This window comes from Ciconia boyciana, chromosome 19 (genome assembly GCF_034638445.1).
Source record: "Ciconia boyciana chromosome 19, ASM3463844v1, whole genome shotgun sequence".
Taxonomy (NCBI): Eukaryota; Metazoa; Chordata; class Aves; order Ciconiiformes; family Ciconiidae; genus Ciconia; species Ciconia boyciana.
Genome location: NC_132952.1, coordinates 5,912,531 through 5,931,018, shown reverse-complemented (window position 1 = coordinate 5,931,018; position 18,488 = coordinate 5,912,531). Strand labels below are relative to the sequence as shown.

The 18,488-nt window shown below is 53.8% G+C and overlaps 2 protein-coding genes across 2 annotated transcripts in view; both read right to left on the bottom strand.

Moving 5' to 3' along the window:
- LOC140661623 (tyrosine-protein phosphatase non-receptor type 11-like) overlaps positions 1-9,687 on the bottom strand; it is a 60,959-nt gene extending 51,272 nt beyond the window's left edge. Inside the window, exon 1 of the mRNA XM_072884055.1 lies at positions 9,547-9,687. Coding sequence (XP_072740156.1) covers positions 9,547-9,560 — 14 coding nt within the window. The 5' untranslated portion in view covers positions 9,561-9,687. The remainder of the gene's footprint in view (positions 1-9,546) is intronic.
- A 5,555-nt stretch (positions 9,688-15,242) lies between these two features.
- The window catches only part of AGRN (agrin), a 129,489-nt gene continuing 126,243 nt past the window's right edge, over positions 15,243-18,488 (bottom strand). The window contains exon 36 of the mRNA XM_072883789.1: positions 15,243-17,866. Within this exon, the coding sequence (XP_072739890.1) occupies positions 17,709-17,866 (158 nt within the window). The 3' untranslated portion in view covers positions 15,243-17,708. The remainder of the gene's footprint in view (positions 17,867-18,488) is intronic.

The window sequence follows — 18,488 nt, the reverse complement described above, 5'->3', positions numbered from 1 at the left end:
GCACCCCAGAAGGCGAGGAAGAAGAAATGGGATTTTCGAAGCAGGGTGGGAAGGGGGACCAAAGACACTGGCTGGCACGGCTGTGCCACCCTGGAGGGAGCGCGGGGCAATGGCGGGGAAAGGGAACCATCTCCTTGGTGCTGCTGGGCAGGCTGCCCTCCATCAGCTCCTCTCTCCCTTGGCTGGGTTAAAATAGCTGGGGAGAGACAGTTCCCTTGAAAGCTAACCGGTACATTCAGTCTGACCAAAAAGGGAACTTTCAAAACATATCATTTGGGGGGGGAAGCTGCATTCCCTTAGGCACCACAGATGTGAACTGCAGTTTGCAGCCCTACTCGCAGTTTTGACACCACAGGGACAGAGCTAGGGAGCTGCCCAGTGTCGAAGCAAGCTGCAGCCCAGCGGGATGGAGGAGCATGGCCGGGTACAGAGAAGGGCTCTCTAGCCCAGCTGACTCCCCCCAACAGATGGGGGACAGCCTCCCTCCTCCTGCCGACTCCGGGCGGCTGGTTCTCCCCTCGCACGTAGCTCTCCTCCACCCCAGTACGGAGTGGCAGATTTCTTGTTTAGCATCTGCTCACAAGGAGAAGCTTCTCCCTATCTAGCTGTTCTGGTGCGGGCTATTGCAAGCCTGAAATTTATTTAAGTGAAAAAAAATCTCTTTTGTAGCACCCACAGGAGATTAGCGGACAGCTAAACAGAGTCATGCACTGTCCAGATAAATCTAATGACTGTACATCGGGAATGGGAGGAATTTCCAGACCTTATTATCCTAAGCCCACAGGCAGGTTCTTGCTCAGCTGGACAGGAAAAAGGAAAGGATGGGGTTGCACGAAAGGCCCTTGCGCATCAACAGCACAGGTATCTTCTCCCCCAGGTAATACAAAAGGTGATGCCAAGGCATGAAGATTGCCTGGACTGTAGGAGGAAACCCAGAACTCAGCCTGCCTCAGCATGGCAGTGGAGGCTACTGCCAAAGATGCTGGCAACCTGCACAGCAACCCCGTCTCTGTGCATGAGGGACCGTGTGGGGGTGCACACTGACACTGCCTGTATTTGGCACGTGCCTTGCCCTGCTGTTGGTGCCTTTTCTCCCCGGTCAGCAAGCGGTCCCACATCTGTGCTTGCGTCTTCCTTGGGAAGATCAAGAGACACCAGCCACAGCAAGTACAGGCTGGGAACTACCCCCCCCAGCTTTGTGCACAGGAAACCTCAAGTAGATACTTGCTACGAGACAGGCTCTTCACCTGATAACGTAATCAGGACAGTTGCAGTGAACACCAGCCCAGCTAGAAAACTCTCCTCCCCCAGTGCTTCTTTCAACACCAAGAAGCTGCAACAAGCAAGATAAACTTAATCACTCCTTGCTGTGAGAGGCTTCCCTGGCCGTAAGCCCTCATGAGGATGGCAGCGGGGAATGCTGCTGTGATTTGCCCTGGGCATGCACACTCTTTCCAGCAGGCACGGCATGGGTGCCAGCAGCCACGGCTGGACCAGGTGACCTCCTCCTTGAGGCACTTATTAGGGCTCCTGCTCACTGCCCCGGTGATGGGGCCAGAACAGAGCTCATCTGTCTCCCAGATAGGGGTCCCTGGAGGCCCCGCAGCCCCGTTCTGCAGGGCAGATCGAGGGGCCAGACAGACAGAGCAGAGCAGAAGGGCTGGGGCTGTGGTATGGAGACACTGAGACCATCCCATCGTTAACAACCACAAGGGCATTTCAAAGAAGATGCAGCAGAGGATGAGGCTCATCTGTTTCTCTTGTCCACGTGGAAATGTCTGGGGCTTGACGCAGAAAATCTCCTCCAACACAGAGCCAAGGGGGGCTGCAAGGTAGAGCCCCCGGTCCTCCCGAGGCCCCAAAGCCTGACACTCACAGTCACGTGCTCCCAGACTACCCGACCGATGCTTTTACTGCAGCTGGATCACAGCAACATCCTTTCCACATGGGACCTGCCTGGGACACCTGTGACAGCCACGGCATCTGCTACAGGAGAGCAGCAGCTCAGAAAGCCCCGGAGGAGATGCTGAAGCGTACATCTCTTCCAAGCATGTCCCTCAGCCACTGCAAGCAGGCAGAGGTCTTCGGAGAGCACCACTGATACAAGCACCAGCACGAGCTATTTGCAGAAAAAAAAAAAAAACGCATATACAGGAAGCACACAGTTCCTGATTTCCAGCTTGGTTTAATGCAAAGAATTTCCTTCTTCCCTTCAGACTCATGCAGGAAGCCTGCAAACAGACCAGCTCCGTAATGAGATTAGGCCCCATCCTACGCACATTTCCTGGAACACGCAATTGGACTGCAGGAGCCGCTTTCCATCCCTCCCCACCACTCATAAGGTAGCAAGTGCAGCCCTGCCCAAGCCACTGCTTTTGGTCAAGGCAGTGAAAAAACAACAGAATAAACCCATTCCTACTGCCGAAAAAAACATTAATCAATGCTTAAAGAACCACAGCCTTAGGAGTACTTCTCCCACACACACCCCCCAGAGGGCATGGGCCTGTTTTTAGCTTGGAAATAGGTATTAAGAAATAGGTATATGTTCATCCCTCAGGGCAGGGATGGAAACCCAAATGTCAGCATTTGGGAAATAAGGTTTTAGTAAGCCATTTGGGAATCAAATGGCAGCTACACTGCAAGGCTGGGAGGGTGAATATCACAAAGACACTATGGAGATAGGTACTAAATCAGCGACCCAGCTGGGAACAGAAAAGCTCTCAGCTCCGCGTTTCCCACACATAGGACCCTCCTTAAGAGGGACCAGGCTGCTGGTTTGCTCCTGGAGCGACTGGCACCAGGGATAAAGGAGCCCTTTGGCTATGCCAGTCCTTTTCAAATTGAGGAATACGTCAAAGCCCCCATTACAGAACACAAACTCTCCCTCCAGCTGCCTTAAATGGAGTCAGCGAGAGATCCAGCATGTAGCGGTCAACATGAAAAGCCAGCCTCTGGGAAAGCTCCGTGAGAGCAGGGTTTGCCTTGCTGAGCAGAGGGAAAAGCCAATGCCCACCTTTTCGCACATGAAGAAGCATCTCCAGCCGGGCTTTGGGGCTGCCGCATGAGCCAGGTTTTCTGTGGCGGTGCCAGAGGCACCGAGCTCTGTTCCCCTTTCCGAGGAGCAGCAGCCCGCAGCCGCAGGGCCACAGGCATGCTTCTGCTGGGCCCCCACCGCATGCCTTGGCCAGCGGAGCTGTCCTTGGGGGGGAAGGCTCTCACTGGGGGGGCAGCTCAGGTGCTGGGGGCACCGGGAGCAGCCTTCCCCACGCCTGCTGGCTCGCTGGCAGCGGTCACGCAGCTCCGTGCCAAGCAAAACCCGCACCCGGACACCTGGGAGAGTCCAGCTGGCTATTGCTGCTCTGCTGGCAGAGCTCCGCCGCTTCGCTGGAGCACAAAGCTCCGATTCTTTCATTCAGGTGCCTCCGAGGCTCCTGAGAAGAACCATCTCCTAGAAACCCGATTAATTTAAACCCTGCTGGAAGCAGCAGCGAGCAGCTCCGGTACCACCCAGCCACAAAGGAAACTCGCCCTCAATATAGCTTTGGCAGTATGAGCTGGAAGACTGGCTTCCTCTTCGGTGCTCTTTGCCTTACCCTGCCCCTGCAGACGGCGAGGAATTTTCCTTGGCAGCCCGCAAAAGAGATACAGCTGCATCCGAGAAATGTGTTCCAGGGCCGAGCGTGCTTCATTTGTCTTGGGACCATAACGAGAGCAGCTCACTCTGCCTTGGGGGAAACCATAGGATACTGGAAAAATCACCCAGGGCCTGATCCAAAATCCTCTTCTAGGCAAGGCTAGTTTTCTCTCTTTGAGCGAGGCCGTTAACCATTCTCATTCCATCACCAGAAAAGGGGAGAGAACAGCGTATTTATGCATTTCATGGCCTGCAGTAAGGAACTCACCCTATCTGGAAATAAACAGTAGGCTGGGGGCTTGGAATTGAAGTGTAATTTAAGTTGCTGCCAATGTTCTCATCCTCATTTACCATAGTAAAGCCTGGTGAAAAAGCATGTCTGCTCCTTTCACTGCATTTCCCATCTCTCACCTCCCCGCCCGTCCAGGCAGAGCACGTATAGACAGTCTCAGCACAACATTTGCGCAAAAGCCTTTGAGCTTTGATTCTCCCGTGCTGCTGCTAACAGAGCCTGTGTCCAAAGACATCTTCATGTCTGAGAGAAAACCAGGGAAGATCGCAGCTGAGATTCAGGTGCAGCAACGGCAAAGGAGGGAAGCAAAAGGCACCAGCTGCCTTGCTGGGAAGGTCTCGTGAAGCCTGTTTATGTGAGCAAGCCACGGCAAAGGAAACCAGGGTGTGAATTCAAGCTGCTGCTGTGACCTGCCTCCGGCTGCCCAGGCCGACTGACCCTTTTCGTGCCGGAGCTGAGCACAAGTCAGCGCCAGGGCCAAGTGCTGAAGTACTGCCTGAAGAGGTGGGAATGAACAGCTCGCAGAAAATTGCCAGAGGATGTTTCTGAGCTTGCCACTCGGGGTCTGCACTTCAGAGACACAGCAGCCGTGGGCTTGAGCACGCTCCCGCCAGCAAGATCTGCAATCATCCTGGTTCCTGCCACCGTTGCCCTAAGCTCTGCCCACGATGCGTTGTTGATGAGTATCCAAGATGCCAAAACACTGACCTGGTTTTGCTTCCTGGACGAGAAATTACCACATCCCCACCACCACCCAAGTTGCCAAAGTAAGCAGCTATTGCAAATACTTAAGGTTAATATTTACATTTGGATTCAGCACAGGAAGCGTGTGTTTTCTGACTGGTGAAGGCAGTGGGAAAGCTGGGACCACAGGCTGCTCAGCTGGTCAGGGGATGGCATTGCATTGCCTGGCACTGCAGCAGATGCTGAAGGTGGGACTGCAAGCAAGGTTTCAGGGTCCATCTGCATGCATTTGATGCCTCAGATGTGCAGCTACGTGGCCTGCAGAAGCACGGTAAACCATCTTGGAGAAAGCATTCGCAGGACTTTGGCCAGTCCCAATTTATCAGCCGTGCTGGAGCAGCCACTGCTTCCCACCCTGGTGGCTGCAGCAGCCCTGCTTATGCTTGTAATTACAAGCGATCCAAGACTTCAAAGGGAACCACCCACAATGTGCCATAAAATCATTGTGGATAAAGTAATTCAGCTAAGCAGTAAACTAGATTTTAAAAAGATTCATCTGAATGCAGGGAAAAAGTTGTCAAACAAAGGTACTCAGCTCTGGATATGGGATACCACTCAGCGGCTCTTTGTCAGGTCTGCTACAGAAATGGAAGCCTTTCACCAGAGTACCAATCCCCCCAACACCATTAGCCAGCTCTTGCATTGCCCTGAAAACTGGAAACGTGGTCCCTTCAGTCTCAGTGTTCCTTTCCAGGGGCAGTTTCACGCTTACGGTGCTGTAAGCTGCCTGCCACGCTACGTGTTTAACTCCCCGGGACAGGAGGTGTGCAATCCAGCTGGGCTCCTGCGAGCTGCAAGGCAGCATCTCTCCAGCCCACTTGGAGGGCAGGGAGATCAGTAGCCAAAGGGGGTTTTGCACAATCACCGCTGCTGGCTAACACGCACGGGCCCGTTATGGCCCTGGAGCCGACAGCACTGTTTCACTGCTACCATGGCCTCGGAACCAAGAAGGAAGGCTTCTCTCATACGCGCGCAGGAAGGAAAGAAGAGCAACTGTCTACTCTGCGCTGGGACCGGCTTTATGGGTGGTAGCGATACTCAAAGCACCAGAACCACGGTGCAGAGAGCAACAAGGTCTGTCACACACAGGCACTAATTCTGTGACGGTACTGCTCAGCACTGAATCCTGCAGAACTGGGGCAACCCTTGCTTTGGAGAGAATCAGGCTCCAGAAGCTGGCATTTACTCATTTCCTCCAGACTCTCCCTTCCTCCCAGCCATAGCATCCCAGGAAACCCGCCTGTAAAGAAAAAGCCTGCCCTGCAGACAAGGGCAAGGCACAAGCCAGCTGCCACCTACCAAGTGCTCCAGACGCTGTGCAACTCCTTTCTAGGCAAAGAAACAGGGCATTTGGGATCTGCAAGCCACTCGTCCGCAATGGGGATGTGAGGTTTATCCACCAAGATCTCCACATCACAGCAAGAGGTCTCTAATCGCACCCCAGCAGACGCAAGCACCGAAGCAGAGGAGGGGCAGCAGTTACTCAGATTCCTGGGCTCTCGCCGCTGCAGAAGAACCGTGATTTCTCTGTCCTCGCCGGGGGGTGGTACGTCCCTGACCTCCAAACCTTTCCTGCAGTTGAGAGGTCACATGCCAGTAAAGCTGGGAGAAGGAAAGAAACGCTCATTCTTTCAACAAGCTGTTTTTAAGAAATAACACAATCAGGCCCTGGTAGCAGCTCGGAGCTCAGTATTTGCACCAGCTTTGTGGTTTAGGCTGACGGCAACAAATTTGTTTTATTTCTACAACAGGGCTTGATTCTCCCTCGTGTCACACACGTGCGCGCACCCCCACACTGACACGCGGCCACTGCTTTCCAGGCTGGACCCCTGCGCTCACTAGCGTGGCCTTTCAGAAGACCATAAGCATGGTGACCAGCATCCGCCAGTCCTTGATACCTCTCCCCACGACACGGCATGGCCACTAGGAGAGCTTACCAAACAAGTCAAACACTCAGAAAGAGGTTTATTTCCCTTTCTATGTGCCGCCTTTGAAAAGAATTAGCACACGCAAGTACCCTAGGTATCCTAGGGTAAAGCTGTTCCTCCCAGCTAGAGTCACCCCATCTCCTCCCAGTCCCTCCACAGATACACTCCCGTGCAGGGAGGAGGAGAGGCGTTAAGCAGTGCCCAACACTCCGCTTCAGTTACTGGTCCCAGCGCTCATATAAGCCTGTGCTTCCCACGAGCCTCTCTTAGCGAGCATCACTTGCTAAGAGACACGTGCTTATCCCAGCAGCTCTCACGCCGGTAGAGTCACACAGCCCAGGAAGAGGAGTCAGGGCGAAAGATAACCCTTGGGTGATGAGATACGTCACTCTCACTACAGGCTTGCGGCCCACCACACCTGCTCCCGAAGCCATTCCCCCGATTCAGACATCCGTATTACCTTGCCCCTGTGCCAGGGTAGAAAGAAACGCAGCATCCTTCAGTCCCAGCAGATCCTCTTAAAAGCTCGACTGCATCCACCAGAGCGTCCTACCTTGCAGCTACGGGACAGTGCCGTGGCAGGGGGACAGTCACGGCAGGTCACACACACTCCAGACCTGAGTGACAGTCCACAGTCACACTTGTATCCACACCAGCTCCCGGGATTTTCAACTGGTGACAGCCCCACTGCAGCCCACTGACGCAAAGCGAATACGCAGCCTCAGAGGTGGTCCCTGAAGAGAGGAACCAGCGCCTCGGCTGGGATGGAGCTCCTGAGAAATCGCTTCCTCACAGATTCCCCCGCTTCGCAGTGCCCTCTTTCAGCACAGCAGGCCAACCGTGCACTGGCTTCCAGCAGCTCCACACCACCAGCCTTTGTAAGTCAGCCTGTAAGCCTATTAATGCCAAAGTGCCCTTAATTCCAAGGGTTCCCATGCAAGCCTGAACAACCTGCAAGAAAGGATGCAGCTACAATGCTGACAGTACACAAAGGATCCACTATTTAGTATTTCAGTTGGGCCTTGCAGGGACCATCCCTCCTGAGGGACTGCTTGAGCCTCTCCACACTCCACCAGCGCAGGTCGCGATCTCAGTAGATCCACCTGGGCAGAACCAGGCCACGCTTTGAGCCAGAGGGAGAACAGCATCGGCCAGGGTTCAGGCAGAAGAGAAAGATGCCATCCAAATCTGGTAGGCACCCTACCTGTTGCTAGGCAAGAGAAGAAAGGCTGGGGCCAAGCCAGTCTTGCCACAACGCGGGGAAAAAAGGACCTGAGCGGTGTTACAGAACCAGGAGCAGCAAATCCAGTGCACAGGTGGAAAGGATGGGGGCAACAGATGCTGGGAGCAATCAACCCCCTATACAAAAGCCAGTCCACGCAGCTCTGGCCCCTTCTCAGCAGCAGTGCTACTGGCTAGCCAGGTTTCTCAGGACTCCTGCAAGGGCTGAGCTGGCAGCGCCGTTACCTCCATTCTGCTGTCTCTAGCAGTCTGCTGCCCTAGGTAACTGCCCCACAGGGTGGAACTAGCAAGGTATAGGCAGTGTAGACAAATATTGACTTGCCTATGGGCACAGAGAGTACTACCAGAGCCGAGAATGAAATCCAGGGGCCCCAAGTCCCAGCCCTCTGCTTTACAATCCATCACCCATCAGCAAGCATGTTTCGTAACTTAACGGGGCACCGCCCAGATGAACGCTGTCTCTTCCTAAACTTCTTCTGCAAGTTTTGAATCAGACACTCACAAAACTCAGCTCAGCACTTGTACAGGAGAGACAGCCAGTGCTGGATGGCAAAGAGAGACCCCCAAAAAACAAGCCCCTGAATCCTGGCGTTGCAGGAATGTGCATGGAGTTATTACGTGTTCAAGAGATGGTTGCGGAAACCCCACTCATGACCTGCCCGTGTTCGGTCCTGTACCAACACCAAACAAGCACTCCCTGTCCTGTAACCGATCCCATTTCTCAGCTTGAAGTGACCGTCAGCTGTACGGCTGCTCCCCAGCCACCACCCTCCTCAGGGTTTTTCAAAACACCCTTGACTTCTAATAGCAACAAACGCTTTTTCAGGTCACCTTAAGGCTGTCTGAAAGGACAGACAAGAATGAAGAACCCCCAAACCAGCTATTAAGAGGGTCCCTGCACTGCAGCACGTGGGAGCCGTGCATGCGACCTGGTGCTTGGAGCTGGCTGCTGAACAGGCAGAGAAAGAGGCCATCCACTGGACGGCTATTTACCCCTTTCGAAGCCATAGCAGAGGAGGAGGAACAGCGAAGGGACGATGTCCCCAAGTCACACAGGCTCCCGCCGCCACTGAGAAAGAGAGGCTGAAGCTTTGAAACAGCTTCTTCGGAAGAAGCCGGGGGAGGCACCAACACCACACCAGATGCACCAAAGTATCTTTTTTTTCAGCTCGCAGCCCACAAAGACATTTCAAGCAAGTTTTAAAGCTTGGTCCCATTTTGGCGTCCCCTCTTCAGCATCTCTAGCACAGGTTACGGAGCCTGCTAAGACATGATGCTTTACGGCTGCAGCCTTCTCCCGCAGGCACGGAGAGCAAAGGGGAAAAGGGGCGACCCGAAGCAGGCTGTGGGCCAGGGGCTAGGGCCAGGGGCTAGGGCCAGGGCTCCAGCAGGTGCCCGGGCAGGGGCGCAGGCTGCAGCTCCAGCGGAACCTGGCCCCGAACCCGGCCCGCCCGCTGCCGGCACATCCACCCCCCCACCCCCGGGCACGGCCGGGCCAGCGCAGCCCCGGCCCCGCCGCTCCTGCCGCGGGGGAAGGGGGCAGGTCCGAGCCGGAGCCGGAGCCGGTGCCGGAGGAGGAGGAGGAGGAGGAGGAGGAGGCGGCGGTGTCCGGTACCGCGGGTGCCCCAGCCGAGCCGCGGGGAGCCGCTCGCCGCGGGTCGGGTCGGGTCCGGGCGGGTCGGGTCGGGTCGGCGCTCGGCCCTTACCTGCGGGAGGTCATGGCTCCGCGGAGCTCCGCGCACCGCAGCGGCCCCGGCCCCGGCCCCGCGCCGACTGCCCGCACCGCCGCGCCCCGGCGGGGCGGCTGGGCCACGGGCCGGCGGGGAAACCCCTCCCTGTGACGCGGGGGAATCCCCGCCCTCCGCCCCGCCCGGCTGCCCGAGCGGCCGTACCGGGGCGGCAGCGCCCCGCCGCCCCCGGCCCGGCTCCCGCCCGGCTCCCGGGAGCGCCCGGGGCTCCGCGCCCCCTGCCCCCGGCGGCCCCGGCCCGCGGCTCCCCCTGGCCCGGGTGAGCCGCCCGGGCGGGACGGCAGCGTCCGGGCTGCCTGCTCTGGAGGGCGGGTCGCAGAGCCCCCTGCCCTGCCCGTTCAAAGGCCGCACACAGGGCACTCCGCTGACAGGCGCAGCACCGGGCCCGAGCAAGCAACGCGCAGCCTCCCCTCCTCCCTCCAGCCTGGAGCCCTTCCCCTTCTGGAGCCGGCGCTCCTTCGCTCTCCAGGCTGGCAGGCGTGCTCTCCGTGCATGGCGCATCCATGCTGCTCGCTAGGCAGCTCCACAGTACCCGAGTCTTGCCAGCTTGCGAGATTTCACGCCCCCAGCAATGTCAGATGGCACGCGGTGCCCGAACACCACTGAAGGTCTAGATTTTGGTGCTGAGTTCACAAAGACTTGAGAGTCACGCTACGCAGAGAACGAAGCAAGCCACCGGACGCTGAGCAAGGCTCAGCCACGTTTGCTGTCATCCCTAAACACCCCCAGCTCAGGGGCCGCTTTGGAGTCAGGAGGGCACCGTGTCCCCAGAGTGGGTTCCCCGCTGTCATCCCAAAGTCTAGGGTGAGACAGGGGTGGTGACACCCAAACCTTCCACAGGGGTAAGCTGGGGTCAGGTGTGCTATACACTTCATACAAATAGAGCACATTTCGCCATCTGAAGTGTAAATAGAGAGGCCTTTAACAAACTCATGTCGAATATATGTTGCTTCACATAAAAGACAGAAATTAACCCAAAGAAATGCCCTGAATCTGGCACCTTTCATGAATGCTGGGTGAGAAAACAAAGCCAGCTGTCCAAGAGAGAGAAAAAGCCAGGATACAGCCAGCGAGCCCCCCCCAGTCTACCCGTAGTGGCAAAAATAGCAGTTTTATAACTATAATAAGACTCAGCGAATTCCATGTCTATTCGGGGAATACCCAGCGAGCTGGCAGCAGGAGCCAGCTCATTTCTCAGCGAGGAGGACTGGCGGGTTGCATAGCTTTCCTGCATGCCACTGGATTGCTCACGGGGCAACAAGGACCACAGCGGCCAAATAGCAACCCTGATAACAATGACCCCTGTCCTCTCCTTCCTCATTTCCCCTGCTATCGAGGCTCTTCGTTACTGGGACCTTCTTTCATAGCACTGAGACTTCATTGTGAGAGACCAAACTGTGACTTCTGTGTGTGCCTGTCTCATACGGCGGGGGGAACAAGACCCCTTCTCAGGGCAATGCTCATGGTCAGGGAGGGACTGCTCTTCAGCTTCTTGGTTAAAAAAAAAATCAAAAGGAAACCCCTGGAACAGATCTCCCCACTTCTTGTAAGATCCTGGTTTCTAGACTATGCAACTGGGATGCAGATAACTGGTGAAAATGGTCCCCGCCTGTGAGATCTTAGCCGTCCTGTCTCCTGTCCATGGGAATTCTTTGATCCCATGGAAATACCCAGCAGAGAAATCCAGACTCTGGCCTGGGAGCTCTCCGCGGCCAGAACATCCCATTTGGTCCGTGTTGGGATGGTGCCTGTCCCTCAGGGGACCTGCTGCAATAGGAACGCACCGTGGCACTAGTGGACGTGCTAGATGTCTGCGTGACCCCATCTGCTCTCTAACCTGCTCAGTCGCAGCTGGTGGCTGGCTGGGAGAGGTTTAACGGTGGCCGGGCTCTACCCTGCTACACTTCCCCCAGCAAGGAGAGATGTTTCAGGCTGCCGGGTGGTTGCTGGAGGCACCCGCTCTGCTGCGTGCCCCAGGAATGGGGAGCAGCCGGGCTCCTGTGTGCCCGGCATAGCTGGCCCAGAGAGCAGGAGAAAGTGGGTTTCGGCACCCTACTCGGGAGCTCTGGAGTCTGGTGTTTCTGCCCCAGCCCTGAGGCATTTCCTGCTGCAGGCAGAGGAGAGCACGTTTTTAGCTCAATCTATACGTTCTCCGGGGAATATCTACAGGGGTGGGAGAGCGGCTGGGAATGGCACGTGCTAATAGCCAGGACAATACTGGCAGCATGTCTAGCAGTGAAGAAAAGCGAGAACACTCCGGGGGGGGGCATAATGTTTGTCTTGCAATTACAGAGCGTGTGTCTGGGCTGGAGAACTCCCAGGGGACAGGGCAGAAGGTCCCCAGTGAGAACAGGGTTGACGTACCACCAAAATGTTGGCCACTGCTGGAGGGGAGAAGCAGTCGCACGGGACAGGAGACTCAGGAGAAAGCTCATCAGAGCCTTTGTGTCCAGGCTGATCTCTGGGTTAAGACACCAGACTCTCCTCAGGGAGTGCCTCTGAAGATGTTTAGTTCTGGGAACAACACTCCCAGGTGCCTTTAATGTCTGCAGGGAGGACAGCTATAAAGATCCCATTTCAGCTGCGTCAGTCATCCCGAGGAGCACCCAGTGCTACTCAAAGTCACTTACTTACAATTTCCTCCTGAGCTCTCCGTTAATATAAGCACAGATTCACAGGCTTGCTCCTCTGTTTGCAGGCTGGAAAGGGCTAGCTGGGTACCGGGACACAGCCACATCACATAGCTCTCCAACAGCTGGTGCTGGGAATGCAGAGGAAGCGACTGGGATTCCAGCCTGACGGAAGGGAATTCCCCCAGGTGTACTTTGGCCAGACACTGTAAACTAGTCCCGTTCCCTCAGGTCTGCACGGGGCCAGGAACCTCATGTTACATCCACCTGAGAGATGGCAGCTCAGGCAGCCCAGCAGCACTGCGTGTGCTCAGGTCTGGGAAGATGTTTGCACTCTCAGCCACAGCTGCAAGAGCTCCATAAACCCTTAAATTCAGGGCATCTACGTAGCCCTGAACTGTGGACCCCGTGACTGGCTCCTTTGATGAAGAGCCAGAAAGACCATGTTCATGGGCCAAGTTGTCTACTTGCAAACATCACAGCCCGTTTTCTCTCTGAATAATCAGGTTTGCCCTGCCAGAGACACAGAGGTACATTACAGAGCAGGGTAATGGATCATTACGTTGCTTTGGCAGGTGAGGAGAGCGCAGCGCAGGGAGTGGAAGCGACCAGCCCGAGGCACAGGCTGCGTCAGCAGCAGAGCAGGGAAAGAAATCCACAGCTCCTGCTCCCCACCCCACACGCTGCAAAATGAGGCCAAGCAGCCACGGAGCCGAGGAGTCCACATCTATTAACAGCCACTACCCCGGGCTACAGGGGAAAGGGATGTGGGCCACAAATAACACTCAGCAGAGATTTAGGTCTGGTCTGCCATATTCCAGAAGAACTCGCCCCCGCCAGCCTGGCTAGCAGCAGCAACCTCAGGAACAAGCAAGCTAATCGGTCTCTGACTTCAGACAAACCAGCTGAGCACTCAGGAAGCGGGCAACTGTAAAAGGCGATACACCAGATCGAGATCCCATGGGACGGCCCTGTGAGACCATTCACACGATCGCCAAAGCAACACAGCCCACTGCCCTTCGCTTCCCCCGGGTCCCCCCATCGGCTTCCCCACCATCCTGCTGAAGCCTCAGCTCAGTGGCTTAAGAAGAACGGAGTAAGCTGCTTTTAGCCCCGGACTGAAGCTGCTGGGCACGGGAGAGGCTCACAACTGGCTGTCGGGGTTAGCTGTTCCCAGGGGCTAGGGGTGCCAGAGCAAGCCGAGGATGGGTAAGATCATCCAACCCCAGCTGCCCTCTCCTTCTTGACGGTACCGCCTGATTGCCTGTGCTCCCAGTGAAAGCAGACCGGGCAGTCAGGCTTCATGCACACATGGCGTGTTCCCGAGAGCGCTGAGCAGGCTGCTCTCAGAGCAAGGGCTGCCAGAAAGTGTGGCCAGGTCATTCCCCTGAGTCATGCTTGCTGCCTGCCCAAGCGTGCCCCCAGCGTGGCTCCTGTCCTTCTTTCCTTCCTCTTTCCCCTCACAATGGGTTTTTCCAGCCTGTAGTAAAAAAAAAAAACAACCAACCCATCCAGCTGCCAGAGCTCAGCTTTTCCTTCTGGCCAAGACAACGACAGCTTTTTCTCCTACTGCTTTGCAGCAAGCTGGCAAAACGCCTGTGAAAGAGGTACCGACTTTGCAAGTCCGTGCCTGTTGTGGCATAATAAGGTCATTGTCAAGAAGACGCTGCACCAGGAGGCTGATCTTGAGCAAAACATGGCCCCAGTTGCGAGTTGTGCAACCCCTGCGGCTGTTCAAACACTGGCCTCATTGTTCCCCATTGTGAGTCTTCGGCGTCTCGTTGTCCATTGAAAAGCCGGTTCCTACTGAGCTGGTGCAGACACCAATCAAATGTGCATCATTGCTGGATATCAAAATGACTCGGTTTGCTAAATTAGCTGCCTCCCAAATGGCAGGAAACCCACATTCTTTTCTCACTTCACACCACTTGGATGAACATGAGCTCTTGATTGAACAAAATTCTCCACCTCCCACCTTCTTTTCTTGCAGAAAGATGAACTGCAGAGATCAGAGAGCTAGGGCTCTGGCCAGGGGGAAAGGCCCCATTAGGAAGACCTGTTTAGAGCAGGAACTTAGACACTGGTACATCTCAAACCACATCCTGCTTGCATGCTTGCGACTGACTTTCCATGGCTCCTCAGCTTACAGAGGGTAAACCCCAGGGGAAACTGCTGCCATCAGTGAGAAGCAGGCCACAGAAGCATCACTTCGGTCTTGTTGACATGGCATGACGTCAATGGGATACAAAGCCTCGTTTGAAAGTGCTACCTAAGAAGAGGTGATAAAAGCCTGCATGGCAACGAAGGAAAAGCTAGTGGATACTCGAATAGATGAAACCATTCACAGCGTGATCAGATGGCCACAGAGGAGGGGAAGTAAAGACACAGAGGAGTCTTCCCCCTGCAAATATTGGGTGGACAGGACTGAGGTTGGCATTCGTAAAGAGGCTGCATTTAGAAGACACAGCGGGTACCTGCATAAGCCACTCTGGTTCTAAGGGAGATAGAGAGGGAGATAGTGGTTTGACTTCACACAGTACCTGCCCAGGAGACAGATACACACCAGCGAGCAAGCGTGAGGCACACAGTACAAAAAGAATAAAAAAGCAACAGGCCCCTTAAAAACATATTTAATAGTTTTCAAACTTTATTTCATGGTGATTGACGAAAGACACAAGTTAGTAATGGTTATATCATGCTGCTCCTCTACTGTGCATTGCCCTTCAGAATTCATACAGCAGTTCACAATGGTCATTAATTTACCCTATAAATGAAGCCACATGGACATCTTTTTCTTAAAAAAAAGCAAAAAAAAAAAACAAACCTCAATGTCTTTTTTTTGTACATACATGTTATAAATGCTATTAAAAATAAAGCCGAAGTTAAGTGCACAGCCCCTAGGGAGCACTGCTGAATCTGACCTTGGTTCAAGATGCTTGACAACGAGGACGCAAGGTCCTGTTTTAAGGCATTTCCAAGCCCCAGCAAAAGCAGACAGAGTTTTTGTTTTTGTTTAGTTGTTGGTTGTTTTTTTTTTTTGCAGTGACCCTGGCTTCATTTCAGTGGCATTCTAGAAAATTAGCAGCTTCCTCTGCGCATGCCCCTCTCCCTCCGGAGTTGGCACATTTCAGCCCTCGGTCTCGGCCGACGCGGTCTGCATTGCCCAGCTAGAACTCACGTTCTCAAAACACAGATCGAGGGTCTCACGCTTCCCTCCCATCCCACCCCATCCTGCAGTCCTAGTTAGCCCCTGTCTATCTACACCTCGTGATCAAAATACAGCAGTCCATTCCCTTTCACAACACAGTCACAGTACTCCCCACCAGGAACCACGATTTATATACAGTCGCCACTTAAAATGTGGTATTGCCACACACACACACACACACACACACACACACACGCACCCCCCCAGAGGCTCCATCCCACAGAGGGAGCAGCCCCCCGTGAAATATTTAACCACTGGCTTTTTAGAGGAATGTCAATAGATTAGGCATATAGATTTGGCGGGGTGGGGGGGCATAGATTTCTTTTAATTTAAAAAAAAAAAAGAAAGAAAAAAGAAACCCAAGTGGTTTTACACTACATTCTTTCCCTTATTACATCTGTGTTTAGAGCTCACCCTGAGAAAAGTGACTTGACTTTTCACGGCTCAAAATGTAGTGCCAAGAAACAACATTTTTAAAGGGTGCACTACTTCGTAAAGGTACGCTACAAGGTGTGCTAGAAATTTATGGTAAAATCGCAAAATGATGGCACCCTGGATATTAAGTAACACTCGATACCTGGCGGGATCCTTCAGATTAATTCTGTACGCTCCACAAAGCTGGTTTTACACCAAACAATGCCAGCTGCCATCTCAGGGTGGGAAAGGGACACAGTTGTGTCCCAGTGGTGGCAAGGGACACAGATGCTACACGGCCTCGGTAAATTCTTCCCATGGAGAAGGAACCTGAATGGAGTGGGTCATTTCTTTCGTAGCTGCGATCCGTTTGTTCTTCTCCTGCTTACAGGAGATTCAGTGTTTGCATGCAAATGCGTGCTGGCTGACAGACACTCGCAAACACACGTACATTCATTCAGAAACACACATACTGGCTTTGAAACTGGCACCACAGTATCTGCTTTCAAGATTTGCATGGAGGAAGAAAATACTTAAAAAAAACCAAAACCAACCCCTCCCAAACACTACTGCCTTGACAGCGGACTCGCACCCCATTCCCATTTCAGCTATTGCTGCTGGGCTGGCAGTATCCAGAGGAGCTTTGATCATGGCGTGGAAGACCCTGCATTGCACTGGGCATTGCAAAAACTTGCAGTCAAAGGTAAAACTCCAATTATTCTTCACGGGAGAGGCTCTAACACCAGCTCTACAGAGATTCACGTGCTGGCCAGCTGCAAGCATCCTCATGGTAGACAGAGGGCAAGTCATGCCCGGAGGCTGGAAAACAGACATGGGTCGTGGAAGGACACATCCAACAGATTATTTTTTTAACGTGAAAAGGGACCCAGTCCCTGTGCCCTGGCAGCCCGTTTGACAGCGCTGGAAGAGGGAGAGCACTTCCAGCTCTTGAAGACGTGCTGCAAGTTCTCACTGGTGCACGAGAGGGCAACGCTTGGTACACAGAAGCTCTTGGGAAGAGCAGCCAGGGCAAGCAGGTGGTTAGGACATGTCTGGATAAACACAAAGCGTGGAAATGAGGTTTCACAGCTGCTTCTGCACATGTCCAAGAGGAGGAGGAGGAGGAGAGCCAACAGAAATCAACATTTCCCCCACAGCACCTCTCAGTCCAGCAAACAGTCATAAGACAACCAAAGAGCAATGCTTTTCTGCCTGCTCAGAGCAGACCTTGGTCTCTCTTCCAGTGCATGGCATCCCTGATTTTAACAGAGCATAAAGGAGAAAAGCACTTGAGATTCTTACACACATAAATTATAGTGAGAGGAAAGGGGGGAGGAGGGAGATAGGGTGAACACAGGGCCAGGAGAAGGCTTGGCAGAGCCAGGCCCCAGAGCAGGGTGGCCATTCCCGCTCCTCTGCTGGCCGCTTCCCTGCCCAGGCAGCACTGCAGAGGGGCTGCTGAGATGGGAAGGCGGCGAATCCACGAAGGCCACACGTCTCGCCAGCACCAGCATCCTTTCCCCCGCGGGCGTGAACAACAACCCAAGAACACAAGTAAGGAGGGGGAAAAACAACCCAAAAAGAAGCTTCAAGTATGAATACGATTTACAATGCAGGTGCAATGGGGAAGTTGTTCTGTCACTTCTTGGAGACTTGGTTCAAGGTTTGTTCTTTGTTGCTGCTTTTGATTAGAGTCTGACTGACCTGGATAGACTGCAACTGAACAAATAACCCAAAAGAAAAGGTGTTTCCTCCCCTCCCATTCCCCCCTCCCCCCAAAATATAAAAAGCAATAAGTTTACAAAAATAGAAAATAATTACAGCAATAGGCAGGAGGGAGGGAAGGAGAAGGAAGGGTCCCTGGGGGTCTATTTGGCTGAGCAGTGTAATATCGTGGGGTTGTTTAAAGCGTCCTCCACCAGATGCAGTTCTTGGCGGTCGACAATCACGTCCCTTATGCAGCCAATAAAGCCAGTGCTGTAGGCCTTGGGCAGCTTGTGAGCCACACTCAGCTTCTCCATTCCCCCTGCAAGAGACAGCGCAGAAGGTCGGCTGGGAGGACGAAGGACACGCTCCCTGCGGGCCAGCAGCCTGCCCCAGGCAGCGGGGAAAAACCTCTTTCCTGGCCGGTATTTACTTTCACTTAAATCAGAGAAATGCCAGTTCCAACCACTACGTACAGGTTTCCTGAAGACACTTAAAACAGTAACTTGCATTCTAAAATACCCATTCAACTGAAAATACTTCATTTCCTTGGAGATTGGTCCCAAATTCAAACTGAATTTTATTTCACTTACTGAAATGTCGACTATGGCTCGTTCCAGGCCCTGAAATTATGAAAGGCTGATCGCAAACTAAACCTTTGGAAGAGCCAGTGGGGAAGCCAAGCAAAAATTTCTCATGGAAAAATCCCACTTTCCATATAACTTCTAGGTTGATTTCAGAATGAGAAATGGGATACTGTCTTTTCAGAGGTAAGGTTACATTTTTGAATATGAACTCTTGTAAGTCAGGTTAGACCTGAAACTAAAGGCTTAGACTGGGAAGATGCTTCTGAAAAGCATGAACAGAATCTAATTCACTGCTTCTTCATTACAGATGATCCAAATCCCCAGATGAACATTGATTTCTGTGGCCTTTGTGCCCCC